The sequence below is a fragment of the Myiozetetes cayanensis genome, unplaced genomic scaffold (assembly GCF_022539395.1).
Source record: "Myiozetetes cayanensis isolate MyiCay16 unplaced genomic scaffold, myiCay2020 scf12, whole genome shotgun sequence".
Taxonomy (NCBI): domain Eukaryota; kingdom Metazoa; phylum Chordata; class Aves; order Passeriformes; family Tyrannidae; genus Myiozetetes; species Myiozetetes cayanensis.
The window spans coordinates 24,285,669-24,300,222 of record NW_026086826.1 but is presented as its reverse complement, the minus strand read 5'-3'; the positions used below and the strand labels follow the sequence as shown (position 1 = coordinate 24,300,222).

The 14,554-nt window shown below is 47.2% G+C and overlaps 1 protein-coding gene across 10 annotated transcripts in view; it reads left to right on the top strand.

Moving 5' to 3' along the window:
* Positions 1-14,554, top strand: part of PACS2 (phosphofurin acidic cluster sorting protein 2) — a 78,749-nt gene that overhangs the window by 25,156 nt on the left and 39,039 nt on the right. For 7 of the 10 annotated variants that reach the window (XM_050306776.1, XM_050306770.1, XM_050306768.1 and 4 more), the window contains exons 2-7: positions 2,579-2,666; positions 5,880-5,969; positions 9,434-9,559; positions 11,569-11,731; positions 12,806-12,879; positions 13,629-13,709. In XM_050306776.1, the coding sequence (XP_050162733.1) occupies positions 2,579-2,666; positions 5,880-5,969; positions 9,434-9,559; positions 11,569-11,731; positions 12,806-12,879; positions 13,629-13,709 (622 nt within the window). The remainder of the gene's footprint in view (positions 1-2,578; positions 2,667-5,879; positions 5,970-9,433; positions 9,560-11,568; positions 11,732-12,805; positions 12,880-13,628; positions 13,710-14,554) is intronic. The other 3 variants (XM_050306777.1, XM_050306772.1, XM_050306771.1) reach the window with 1 other exon arrangement.

Below are 14,554 nucleotides of genomic sequence, written 5' to 3'. Positions count from 1 at the left end.
ACCCCCGCTGATGGAGAGGATAAACATTTCATTGTTTTTTTTGTGTGAAGTGCCTTTTAGTACCAGCAGCCCAGCCATGAGGGATAAAGAAAGCAGATGTGTCCCATGTCTTTTTTAACTGCTTTTGTTTTTCTGATCAATTTTTTTCCCAAGCAGCAAGTGCTCCACAGGGCTTGATCAAAGCTCATAAATGATGAATTGAAGGAATGCCCAGCTGAGAACAGAACGCCCTCCTTGTGCTCTGTTGTGTGTGCTGAGAACATCATTGTTTCTTCCTGTACCTTGTCCATTCTCGAACTCGGGGCTGGAGAGAAAAGGCCTTTGTTCCTTGCCCGTCAGCTGAGACAATGCCAGTGTGTTGTCCTACCTCTGCTCTCAGCACCTGACTGGCCCAAGCTCTGTGGGTTTTGGCAAGCTGAGCACAATTGTCCTCCAGCTACAGCATTACAAAGAAAACAAACGGCTTCACAGCCTCCTTCCTCCAGATCCTGGCCTGGCTGGTTCACGGCAGCAGCCACGTGTGCCTGTGCTTGCCGTTTTGTTCAGGATGAAGAGGGAAAGCCAGCACCCTCTCCTGCCCTCCAGGTTGAAGGATGCAGTTTCATCTTTCACAGATTTCCAGTGCCCAGGGACACTTGGGTTTGCAGTTGAACGTGCTGGTCTCTCCTGCTTCGCTCGGGGGAGGCTCTGGCTGTGGGGAAAGGGCGCTTGGTTCCCCTCTGTCAGCCCAGCCCAGCTGCAGTTGTCCTGCCCGCTTCTGCCGGCCCTCCTCCAGCACCCAACGCCCTCTCCAGCACGTTTGTCCCAGTGACACTGCACACAGCTGCTTGGGGGTGTGACAAAGGGGGACAGAGGCCCAGGCAGACCCAGTTTTCCCACCTCCCTTGTAATTTCTGCAGCATCCCTGGCTTTGCTGTCTTCTGATGCAAAATTCAGCAAAGGAGAGAGCTTGTAGATCTCTCTTTCTCTTGGTTTTTGGGGGCTGATAGCAAGAACCAGTGCTTTGCAAATGAGCAGGCATAGCAGATGGCATGGGCTGGGATGGAGAAGAGGCTGGCAGGGATTGTTTGGAGAGGTGTTTGACTGCAGCTCGTAAGAGCTCAGACTGGCCCTTCCGTGTTGCTAACTGTGTTCCAGAGTTCAGGCAAAGCCATGGGTGTTTCTGGATGAGACAAGCAGCACTTGCTTCAACATCTGCCACGGCTCCTGTCAGGAAGAGCCTTTAGCTGCATCTCCTCTGCGGTTTTGCACCCAGGCTGATCATGTCAACCTTCAGGCATTGCAGCAAAGCAATGTTTCAGCTTCCCACTGTGGTGAGAAGGTGGTGGAGGTTCAAGTCACCCTTGGCAGTGCTGACTTGTTGGTATCCTGGCACCAGTGTGGAGTCCTGTGGTTCAAGTGCAGGCTTCAGTCAGTAGCACTTGTGCTAGTGCTTTCTTGGGCACGCTCCAAAATCCAGCATCAGGTCCTCTTCCCTTCCCATCTACTGCTGGACTTGACCCTTTAATGAACACCCCTCAGTTACACCTGATGTGGGAGAAAGAGCTCTGCAGTGGGTTTCAGAGGAGCCATGCTGAAACCTGCTAACATTTGCATGTCAGAGGCCAAAGATGCCCATGCCATGGAGGAGGGACCGGACAAAGACCAGACACACTGGCTCCTGGCCAGCGTGACAGATGATGGCTGGTCACTAAAGCCCACCCAACAACTTTCTCTGGCCTCTGCTCTCCTCAAACTGAGCTGCCTTTGCTTCAGGTTTATCTTTCCCTGAAGTTTGTTTATGGGTATGCCTTCTGAATTCCCCCAGCTGGTGGTAACTTGTGTGAAATTGTGACAGTGCCATTACAGTGATCCTGTTACCTCAGAACCTTGACTGGGCTGCACCAAATCCCGAACTTCATCCGCTCCCAAGCTCCCTGCTCTGGAAGTGCAAACAGCTTTAACCAGAACAATGTAGCATTGCCTGGGTAAAGAATGTGATTTACTTGCATATGCATGCCATGTGAACACCAGGGCCAGAGGGCACTGCTTGTGTCCTCTTCTTCTTTCTTTTTCCTTTTTCCCCCTTTCCCATTAGAGACGCCTGAGCCACTTGCACTTGTGTTTGGGGACGAGGAGGAGAATTCCTGGGTTGACAGGAGGCGGGAGCAAGATCTTTGGGAGCTAGGAGTCTGAAACTGAAAAAGCCAACAATCTAGGAGAGCTTTGTAGATGAGTTTAAAATTAGACTGACCCAGTGCTTTTATATTGCTGGAATTTAATTCCTCTGACCCTGAAGCTTTTGGTCTGACTGGGGGCAAGGTTCCCAGGCTGTGATCTGTGAAAGTCAGTGCTACGTGGCGCTCTCATGTGGCCGTGGGTCTGTATCAGAGATGTATTTATGAAAAGTTGGAGAAATTGAGTTTGAGAAGCCAGGGAAGCCTCATATATTTCTGCTGTCTTTATGTCTGTATCAGTGTGTGGCTTGTGTCCAGAGCCTGTTCACCCTCAAATCGGGATAATGCTGTATGTAAAAGCTGTTCAGAGCTTTTCCTTTTTCAGGCATGATTGTAACTTTCTTTTCTGTTCCTGTTTGCAGGTTGTGCAGCTTGACATTAAAGAAACTGGTAGTCTTAAAGGAATTGGATAAGGAGCTTATTTCTGGGGTCATTGCTGTCAAAATGCAGGTAATTGTTGCTCAGTTCTAAGAATTGTGGTGTTTGACTAAAAATACTGGCAGATGCCCAAACTGAGCTTCACCTCCACGTAAGGTCCATTGCAGCCACAGACTTCTTCCCAAGTATATCAGGGCATTCTGGATGTGTGCAGTCTCTTCTGACCCTTCCCCCTAACACGTTTCGCTGTTGTAAGCGAAGAATATTGTTCACTGATGGCTCAGCATGAGCTAATTTGCATGTAAAAATGCTCTTTACAGATCATATGCTGTCACCCCTTCTTCCCGAACTGGCATTAAATCTGAGCCTGGTTCTTCATTTAACATGCTCACTTTGGGGATGAACATCGTGGTAACTTTGTGGTCCTGGTTTGGGGGGTCTGGAGTATGGGCCTTCCTTTGCTGGTGGGCAGCTCTGCTGTTGAGTCCGTAGCCAGGTCCTTGTCAGTGGATTTGTATCGTGCCTGTACATGTTAATTTGTTTCCCTGAAATACAGCTGTCATCCTAGGTAAATAACCCACTTTACAGCATACGTTTGTGCCGTTTAATTAGGTGGCTTCATGTAGGTCACACTGCCTGGAGGCAGGCTGGGAAGGAAGGGGACTCGGTTCCACCGTGCGTCACAGCATCAGCTCGGCTCACGTGCTCCCACCGCTGCAAATGCTGAAGTGCTTAACGAGTAGAAGCCTAGCAGACCTATAAGTAGAAAAATACCATTAACCGTGCTGGAAAAGCTGCTGCTTTTCAAATAAAGAACTAGGCAAACCCCTGCAGAGATCTGGTTGTGTCAAAGCACACAAAACGTAGCTCAGAAGGTGAAAGCTGTGGGACAAAAACACGCAGCTGAGGATTTAATTGGTATCTCTCATCTCCATGAGTTATCCAGCTGGGGCAGAAATGTGCCCCTCTGTGTTGGAGTGGGTTCATGCAGCCATGCAGTGAGTAGAAAGGCAGGGAGTTGCTTCACACACCTAGATTTGAGGGAACCTTGGAAGAGGCACCGCTGTGGGTTTCCAGGCTGACAGATACTGCTTGTCAAGGCTGAAAGCTTTCCATATGTTTGTGCTCCTGGATGGTGAATGCATCGCTATGAGGACTTGAGTCTTGTCAGTGAATGATCCTACACCCTGAGCATGTCAGATGTGGGTGGGAGAATTCAGTAGCTTTTACTAGAGCAAAACCTTCTTTTGCTACCCAGGTTACTGCTTGCACTTCCTGTGGGTGAAAGCTTGCCCCAGACCTGCAAGTCCAAAGGGAGTTTTAACACATGGGGCTTTTTGGGTACGTGTTGTGACCTGCCTGGCTGCAGTAATTCAGATGCTGGAACCTGAGCGGTCCTCTCCCCGTTCCTCTGGGATCTGCCTTGGTGTGAAGGCAGAAGGACTTGCCCTGTTCAGGATGTGCATCTGCCAAGTCCTAGGCTGCAGCTCACAGCACCAGGATATCCTTATTTTGCCCTGTCCCGTTGACCTAGAGGTGAGAGTGGCTGGAATGACCATTGTCCAGAGAGTTCCTCACCTTGGATATCACTTGTGGGGCACTGCACCCGTATTTCTTTGGGATGTGATGTCAGTAGCAGTGCAGCTGTCAGACACAGGCAGGTTTGAAGCCCTGCTATTAAAAGTCCCTTTATAGCTTGCAGGTTATGATGCTGACAGGCTGTTTCAGGGATGCTTCATTTGCCAGCGCTCAGGTTTCTGACATGGCTATTGTTTGAGCCTGGTGATACTGGATCATCAACTCTGTGATCTCTGTCAAATGACTCACTGCCTTTGTGTGGGGAATCGCACAAGAGGTGTCAGACACTGGAGTCCTTCCAGAGGGGATGAGTGAACTCAGACCTAATGAGAGCATCTTACCTGCATTTCCCGTGTCTCCTTGCAGCCTCCTGAACAGTGATGTTCAAAGAGTTGTCAACTGTGTTTCCCAAGCCGTTGCTCTGTTTATCTGCTGCGGTCTTTTGAAAGCAACTACATTTGGTCTTTCATTAGATTTCAGGTTGCGTAACCAGTAAAGCAAGATTGCTGCTATTAGGAGCTTTGCACAGATGGAGCAGCTGCCACTGTTGCCAGCGGCCAGGCTCGCTGTGCTTCACTTTCACATGTGCTGCTTGGCCTGGGGGCAGCCCTTCGGTCCCTTGCTCTGCTCTGCTGTCTGTCTTCTGATCTGCTGGAGCTCAGGCACCTCAGCTTTTCCACAGAGGAGCTGGTGCTGTGCAGGAACTGAGGCACCACTGCAGATCACAGCATTTGCTCTGGCCGCCTGAGTGATGCGTTTGGGGAGGAAGGGATGTAAACGAAGCTCTGCTGCTGTCTCATCTCGTGATGCCGTTCGAGGCTGATATGAGCAGACCACACTTCCCTTTGGATGTAGCTTGGAGGTGTTGACGCCCCCAGTCTGTCTCCGATTTCCCAGATGCTGCTTTTTTGCGAGCTGCAGTTCTGTGCTTCTGGGAGATCAGCCTGTCTGGACAAAGCCAGATCTGCAGCCTCAGCAGAACAGTGAGCCAGAGACCTCTGAAACTTGCCACTGTTTGAACAATGCAGAAGGGTTTGCTAGGCAGCAGTCTGTCATGTTTTCCTGCTAGTTTTCCCTCAAACATTCCCTGAGATGAAACACTCACACAGTAAATAGCCCAGTGACTCTGTTAATATATGGCAACCCACACACAGGGCTGATTTGGAGTTGCCCTGAGATACATTAGGTCTCCAGACTCGACTGAGATGCTTAGTGGATTTTTTTTTCTTTTATATCCCCAGCTACTCGCAGTTGTTTAAACAGGTTAAAGTCTTCGCTTTCCCCAGGGAGAGTTGTGTGCACAAACAGAAAAGCCCAGTCTGTCGTGGCTAACGCTGGGGATTTAAGCATAATGCTGCAGCATCCAGACCCAGGAGATGATGAGCCTTGTACCTATTGGCTGAAGTGAAAATATGAGACTTCAACTGGAGGGATGGGAGTTGACTCACAGCTTTTCAGTGCTGGGGTTCCTCAGAACAAAAGCTGCATTGTTGCAGTTAGAGACAGTAAATATGCCCAAATCTTTATTAGTCAAATATCTCCCTTTCATCTCATTAATATTTCACAGAAGTGCAAGGGCAGAGCCATCCATTCACTTCTCTGTGGTAGTCCCTGACAACGTTTCCTGGTTTGCAGTAAATAGGACTGGAGTGGGATATAAGGGCTGGCTTCTGGGGAATTCACCCGATGGACTTTGTTTCCTTACAGGGCTCCAAGCGCATCCTGCGGTCTCATGAGATTGTATTGCCCCCGAGTGGACATGTGGAGACGGAGCTTGCACTGACCTTCTCGCTGCAGGTAGGGTGGGACGTTTGTGCTTGCAGTGAGCAGGGATGTGTTGTGGGTCTGAGGTGAAGATCCTCGGCATGTTCCCATGTGCAACAACACAAACTTGTCTCAATTGCCTCTCAGCACTGAGGGCCCAAAGCTGGGTGCTGGTTCACAGTATTAGGGGACCTTCCTTGTTGTGCATCCTGGTTTTGGAGCCCAGGATAACCATGAAGGAAGAGGAACATGAAGACTGTCCTCTTCAAGTTATGGACAGGAATGTTCATAATAGGAACTGGAGCAGAACAGGATGGCTCTTTTTGCCTTTTGTTGCTTTCTTTATGAGTAGGCACTGGAGGATGGCAGCCATGGGGGTGACATGGAGTGTCAGTCTGACAGAAGGCAATAGTAAGAATGAGTCAGAGGAACTTCTGATTTGGAGTTACTGAAGGAGGCACCATTTGTGGAGGCAGGAGCAGCTTGCTTATAGTTACTCCTGGCTCTAGAGTCACAGAAATAGCTGTGAATTGGAGCCACTGCATTTCATAGTTCCTCTTTTCCTCAGTGTGCTGCTGCCCTGGTGCTACCTCCTGAGCAGGGAAGTAAGGTAAAAAGAGGCTGGCTTGCTGCAAGCGAGAGAGGATCCTGAACACAGAGCAGAGCCAGACAGACACTCAGAAGCATTAATACTTGGAATCTCAATTATCTGTGTTTTGGGACTGTTGGTTAGGTCTTGACTCCAGGAGTTTGGTCTGGTAAGGGGAGAGGTTGAAGTGATGATGTGAGTCTGGTTGTTGCTCAGACCTGTGCAGACCTGAAGCGGGTAAGATTTCGTTGCAGATGAATGGTAACCCTGCAGCTGCCCAAGCAGATACATAGAGGGCTCATGCTTCTGGTTCTGTCCAGATGCAGCTCAAACTGGGTTAACTGCATTCCCTCTTTTGTGAGCAGGAATAACAGAGCCACATGCCAGGAATATGCACACTTGGGTCCTGCAGCTGCAGGTTTCCCATGGTTGGGAGCAGAGCTGTAAGATGAGCCAGGCCTTCCTCTGCCAGTCCTGTGTCAGCAAGGAGCAAGTCTGCAGATCTTTTTGGAATTAATTGGGAATACGGTTGGAGTTTTTTCTGGGTCTCAGAGCAATGCTGCAGCAGGATGCAGAGCATTGCCTTTAACTCTGTTTCCCCTGACGGGGCTGGGAATTGAGCCAGAATAGGAGAGAGTGATGTCCGTGACACTGAGCCATAGAAGAGGTGAGTGAGCTTAAAGCAGAGATATGCTGCTGATCTCTGAGTGACTGCATGAAGGATTGGTGGGCTTGGATGCAGTAAGGCTTGGGAAGCATTCTAGAATAGCAGGGGTTTATTACAACTTTTATTGTTGCTTAATTGGACAATGGCTGGAAGCTTCTCCTAGCTAACAACTGGACCTTAATTCAGATACAGTCTGAATTTAGTACCTGGGATGTATTTGAGAGTGGTGATGGGATGGGCCACAAGGTAAAAGTGTGTGGGCATCACAGAACAAGAAGGTTTTGGTGTCTTGCAGCAGCCAAGTATCTTCATATTGCACTGTCAGCTCTTCAGACCTTATGCCTTGCTTTGTGCTACCTGCCGGGATTTGCAGCCCCTTGTTCCTTCACAGTTGTCGCCTGCTCAGCTGCTTCTCCTGGGTGACATTCTTGTCCTTTGGACAGAATGTTTTCTTGTCAGAGCTAAGCCAGAGGTGACAGTGCTGGCTGGCTGAACAGCAAGCAGCCCCTTGTGTCTGGCAGGCCTCTACTCAAACTGAAGGGAGGAGTTTCCTGTTGCTTTATTACACAGCTGGGTAAGACTGAAGTTAGTGATGTGTCCAATCCTGTTTCACCTTCTAGTTAGGGGTAGACCAGCAGTAGCCTTTCTGGCAGGTGAGCTGCCATCACCCTTACTGCTGGAATGTCTTCTCCTGATCCTCTGTGGGTTTTATCAGAATCAACTGAAATTTCCCAGCTATTCCAAGAACAACATCACAGCTCTCCAGAGCAGTTAATTCCTGTCTTTAATCTAATAAACCTTTTCAGAGGGAAGAAATTACATCACTGGGGCTTCAGAAAAAATGTCTTCCCCAGAGTCTCACTGTTCAGGTGTGTCATGGCCCCTTCTTCTCACCCCTCAAAGGTGCCTTGAGGTGCTTGATGCTTCCTCTAAACATCTTGTTTTCAAATATTTTGAGTCAAAATGTTTTCCTCTCCAGTTTCTGTCATGGACTGACAATTGCTGAAAAGTTTTGGTTGAAACCATTCTGTAGAGTTGATAACTCATGGCTGGTGTTAAAAAGAGCTGGTCTGTGCTATACAAATGGCTCAGCTTTTCTTCTGGAGGCCCTCGATTGTAACAGAGGAGCTGCGTGGCCTGAGTTTCTCTGTATCTTTCTTTTACCACCTCTCTGAATGCTCATCAGAGATGGCCAAACAACACACCTTTGAAAAACAGAAACTTACACATGTATGGACTTGAGCTATCCAGTTTAATCCCTAAAAACTGAACACATGCAAACTGACCTAGGCTGGGACCAGGCATGACTTTGAACTTTAGGCTTGTACTTAAACAGCCTTAGTGCGGCCCAAATGCTTTGAGCTGAGAGTAAGGAGTCCCTCTTTCCTCCTGCCCTCCCAACACATGGAAGGGCCCCAGAAGCAAGGAGATGGTAAATTTGAATGTTAAAGGTGCCTCTGGTTCTTTGAGCTCCTCTTGCTGCTTCCTTGTTTAGGGATGTTGCACATCTGTAAAGTCACGGGCTCTTTGTGTTTTGAGGTTGCCTTTTAATTACGGGGAGTGCTGTTTCTCTCCCTGCAGGGCTGCTTCCTTGGGCAATGAGCAGTAGATCTTGCCCTTACAGAGCATTCAGCTAATTAGTATTCTTCTTGTTAGAGTGGCCACTGCTCCCAACTCCCTGCGGAGCAGTCAGGCCTGCTCTGGACTGCAAATTATTATCTCAGGGGTTTCTGGTGGCATTTGGTATTTGTATTTGTCAAGTGTTTTGATGGGCAGGAAGTTATTTTCATAATGTTCCAAGGAAAAAGAAAAAGTAGGTCTTGCCTGCAATGGAAGCAGCCTTTGCCTGGGAATGTCCTGTTTGTCCACTGTTTGCAGGGCAGCTCCAGGCGGCACCTCGGGGGCTCCAGTTCTGGGCAGCCTCCATTTAGCTGTTGGGGAAAGTGTCTCCTGAAGGCTGCTCGTCTCCCTGGAACCAGGCTTGGGTTCAGCCCTTCCCAAACTGAACAGTTCCTCTGTGTCCCTGGACTGTGTTTTTGGTGTGCTTGGCTGAGCTGTTCAGGCAGAGCTGAGGTCTTCTAGGGGATAATGAAGGATTGTCCCCCGAGTGTGAGTTTGATGTAGTTACTTGTAAAAGCCCTGGAATTAATCCCTGGGAATGGAAGTTGCTTGTGGAGCAGGTAGCTCGGGAGATACTGTCAAGAAAAGTAATGAACTTTTCCATTGTGTTTCCCACTGCAGTACCCTCACTTCTTGAAGAGAGAAGGCAACAAGCTTCAGATCATGCTGCAGCGGCGGAAGCGCTACAAGAACCGAACCATTTTAGGCTACAAGACTCTGGCTGTGGGGTCTATCAACATGGCTGAGGTGAGCTGCACTTGACATGGTCTCTGTCTACACAGGTGGATGTTTTCCCTTCTCTTCAAACCCATTGTTGTCGTTTTCCCCATTGAGAAGTACCTAGCAGGATTTCATATATCTGTCTTAATAGCTGTAATCAAAATTCACAGGGCAATATTTTAAATGGGTTTTACTACTGAGTAATAATATTGAGTGTTTTCTGCATCGTATCTTGAGAGCTAAAGCTTTCACAAGGCTAGCTTATGATCTTGTGAGGGTTTTGTTATTGTTTTATGGCTCTTTTAAGAGTTAGATGTCCAGATCAAAAGTGCAGAACAAGACAGGGTCACTTGGGCAGGCTTTGAACCCTGAGAAATGGTGAAGTTAAGGCAAGGTTTGCTGGGCTTCTCAGTGCCACAGTATGACAGCTCAGCATTAAGTAATTTCTTCCATTTTGCTTAAAACACTTTTTGCCATTCTTATTTCATGGCTGTTGGTAATGTAGGTGGAGTTCTATTCATGAGAAGTAAATGATAAAATTAATTCTGGGATCAAGTAGGGATAAATTATTCACTAAGGCTTTCTGAGTGAATGCTTCGTTATTTCGTGCCCTGCTGTTTCTGAGTATTTAGGGGTGGGATTAGCAGTAGCAAACTCAGCTTAATCCCAGTATTTTTCATGAGACTGCATTCTGTCAACAAATAATTTTTATCCAAAATAAGCTGGTGTTATGCTGTGGTGAGTTATTACTGTATTAAATAATTAATTATAAAGACTACTTCTCTTCTGTGAGTTCAGCTTCCCTCAGTCTTGCAGGAAATGGTGAACTCATTTGAGTTGGCCAGGTTTCTGGTGTTGCAGCTAACATTTTTCCTGTACTGTGTTTGATTTGTTGAAGAACTAGAAATTAAATACTGCTGTAAGGCAGAAAACATGTAGGTCCATTAATTAGAACCATCAGGGAACTTCTAAGTGTTGGGCATTTGCTGCTGCTGCTGCATGTGCTTTCTCTTATGTCTGTTTGTAATGTCAGCTGACTGAGATCAGAAGGTCAAAAATGTTCAGAGGTGCACCATGTTAGGAAATAGTTGCTCTCCAGCTCATCTGGAATATTTATGAAATTGAATTCTTTAGGAAAACAAATTTTACAAGCTCCCCCCTCCCTTTGCAGTTTATAGGATAATGACCCCTGAACTGCACTGACTCATTCCTTAAAAAAATAGAAAAAAAAAGTTCTTTTAACTGTTGAAACAAAGCAGTGAATTGGAGCTGAGGGTCTGAGCAGAGTTTCAGGGCAAGGGCATGTGTTCCTCATCAGCTCAGGTCTGTTTAGAGCCACGTGAGGAGCTGATGAAGCAACCTGGTGTGTGTTGGAAAGCTGAGGTGCAGGAGCGGGGATGTGCTTGCTGGCTCTGGTGGGGCAAGAGAGGAACAGAAGACTTACATTCTGGGGAGAGCCCTGTGATGGCAAAGGACTGAGAAACCTGCGCCAAGATGTCTCTGCCTCCACCACTGTCTTGTTTTTCATGACCTACTGCTTCATTATACTGGGGTGGCCAGTTCCTCTGACATTCATGGGCTGGCTCTTTGGAGTAGGGATTTGCTTTAGGAAGCACTTTATGTCTGTATCTCACCAAGAATTTTTGCATTTACTGACTCTTTTGCAGGGCTTTAAGACAAAATTATGTTCCTTAATTAGGTGTTCATAAGGTGGTTGACTTGATAATTCAAATCAGTACTGTGCCCTGGAAGCCGATACATAGTGATGAGGTAGTCAAGTACTGGGCTTCAAGGATAGCTGTTAAGCTCAGAATGCTTTTTCTTTCCTTCCATCACTTCCATTAGTAGTCAGATATAATCTCAATTAACATTGTGTATTGCCTGCAAGTGGCTCCTGCAGTTGCAGGGTCTTGGCTTGCTTCTGTTCTTGGAAATGTGGAGTAACTGTGTTAACATAAATAGCTCTCGTGGTATGCAAATGATGCAAGTGTAAGTACATTTAAATGCAGATTTGTACTGCTTAATTTCTGTCCCAGGTCATGCAGCACCCAACAGAAGGTGGCCAGGTTCTCAGCCTTTTCAGCAACATCAAGGAGGCTGCAGTGAAGGTAGCAGAAATCTGGATCTTCTCCTTGTCCAGCCAGCCAATCGACCATGAAGACAGCACCATGCAGGCCAGCCAGAAAATCAAGTCTACAGGTAAGAGTTACAACCACATGCTCTGAGGACCAGTGTCTTCTGGAACTAGCTGCAGTTAAACCCCACCTGGGTTTAGATGCTTCCTGGCACAAACGAGAGCTGGCTTGCACAAGTTGCTGTATCTGTAACTGATTAATGCAAAGGAAACCCACTTTGCAAACGAGTTGCTGTGTAAGCAGGGAGTGTGACAGGAGTGGGGGATTGAGTTGTCAAAGCTTTTCCTGCATACCACACCAGACCTGACCATCCAGCAAGAGTTAGCTGTGTTCTCACCAACGCTCTGCCAGCATTACTTGGGGGTGAGTTGAGAACCTGTAGCTTCTCACCTGGATAAGTGTTGTATTCAGGAGATTCACATTTAAGCTCCTCTTCCATCTTCTTTTTCTTTTGAGTATTCTGCAATAAATCTCATTAACTTTAGATGAGACCTGTGAACCTGCAACGTGTTTTGCTGTGGATGATGGCCTGGTTTAACGACTGTAGATGGCCTGGTTTAATGAGTGCAAATCCATGGTGTTGTGCGCTATATAGGGAAGACACTGGGTTTCTACTTGGGATCATCTTTTTTTGTGGCACCAGCTTCTGCTCACTGCTACAAGAGTCAACTGTTGAAGGTAGTTCACACAGGTGCTCAGGTGTTGTTGCCTGAGTCCAGGTAGCTCACCTGAAGTGTCATTTCAGTAAAGGATTTAGGCTCTCCTTTCATGTTTTACTTCCTCCTTTAAGGCAGTTATGCCCATGTTAGGGGAAAAATTAATTTCCCCTGTGGAGAAACCTCTTTACTTGCTGCTGTCTACCAGGTGGTCCTTTCCAGGGTAAATGGAGGTGGTGTGTCAAGGAACCTTATCCGTGTGCTGGTCCTTCCTTCTTACTGGAAGTGTTTCTCCTTGTTCCTTACCTCCAGACAGTTCCCATCTCACTGGTTCTAGCACTGTGTTTATCTGCTAATTTAACTTCTCCTTGTGTACCTCCTTTCTTGATTTGTGACTCGGCCTTTTCTGCTCCTGAGATGAGACCGTGCCCTCACCTTAAAGGAGTTTCACAGGATCTCTCCCCTCTTTCCTTCCCTTTCAGACAACTATTCCGAGGAAGAGTACGAGAGCTTCTCTTCTGAGCAGGAGGCCAGTGATGATGCCGTGCAGGGCCAGGTACTGTTTAGGGCATGGTTTCTCTCTGTGAGCTCAGTAGAGCAGGTACACTCTCAGCTCATGCTTGAAACTAAAAGTCTGTTTCTTTAGCTAAGCCATGCCAGTGTGAGACGGTTACCAAGTGTTTAGCTGCAGTGGACAAAGCCTGCACAAGAACCCTTTTCTTCTACCATGCTATGATTTATCTGTTCACATGTTTGGACTTGATCTCCCTTAAAAAACATTAGTATCCATGTGTTTCTCTGCTTAATTGTCAGGGCATGACTCTATTGCTTCTACAGTGGTGATTGGATTCCAAGAGCCCAACTGTAATTAAAGGGCCAGTGGGGTCAGAGGCAGCCTTTAGTCTTTAATACCTTTTGCAAAATGGGTCCTTACAAAGAACCCACCGGTTAGATGTGAGATGCTTTTGAGTTTGGGTCTTATTTGCCTTCAGACTCTGGCATCACCTACCTTCCACCTCTTGGAGGGTACTGAGAGAGGAACCCACCAAAATATGGGGTTATGACTGTCCTTGTTCCCTGAATGTAAAACTAGGGCTGTTTTGCCTCTCTGAGCTGTTATGCCTGTGTCTGCAGACCTGGTTCACTTCCTTTTCCCTCTGCCATCATAATTGCAATTAAGGCAAATGCTGAATGCCTGGAAGACAGGGCCGCAGGTTCATCTTCATAGAAGGAACATTTTTAGTGCTTAAATGCTCACGTGTCACAGAATCACAAAGGTAACACAGGAATCCTCTTTCTGTTCAGGATTTGGATGATGATGAGTACGAGCTGGGGAAGCCCAAGAAGCAGCGGAGATCGATAGTAAGAACGACGTCCATAACCAGGGTCGGTGGAAATTAGTTATACTAACACTGACGGGGTTTGGCCAGGATGTGCAGTGCATGTGGCTTGTGGGAGCAGCAGTACTAGACATGCTGGTCCAGCAGAGAGCTTGGGGGCACTGTCACAGCATGCAGAGAGCCAGGAAAAGCAGCCAGTTCAGGGAGTGGGACCATCCAAGGTTGCGTGCATGTGCTGTCTTTGGTATCCTTTGGCTGCAAAGTTAAGGAGCTCCAAAAATCATGCAAATGTATGAACTTCTATCCTCATTGAAGAAGCCAGTGCAGGATCCATGCCCGTGTAAGTCCTGAAAGCAGCTGTAAGTGAAGGAAAGCTCTTCTATTTGGGCTCTGCATGGGAGAGGCCAGCAGGAGGGTTTCAAAATGAAGCAGCTTAGTCAAGGCCTGGAGTTTGATAGATGAACGTGAGGTGTTGCATGTGGTGCTGAGGCAAAACAAATAGCTGGATATTAAATATATAGAAGCTTCAGAAAGATGCATGCAGCTATCCACCCTCTCACACAAGCATAAGTGTGCCTGCAGTGCTGCACTTGTATGGAGCAGGGACTTGTGCTTGACCAGTCCATAATTCAGCTTTCTGCTTGCACAAGCGTTCATGCATGTCAGTGGTGACAATAACTCGGAATCACCGGAATGGATTAGGTATGGTTTTGGTCTTAGGAGTAAGTTTGGAGGTCATTGTACCACCTGTAAGGCTATTTCTGATATGCATGTTTTTATAAGCTTTGAAATGAACCCTGTTTTAACCTGAATCTACCAACATGAAAATCCTTTCTATGAGACCAGGAGTGTGCTAGTTCATATCCTTGGTGTCTTTAGTATTGTTTTGAA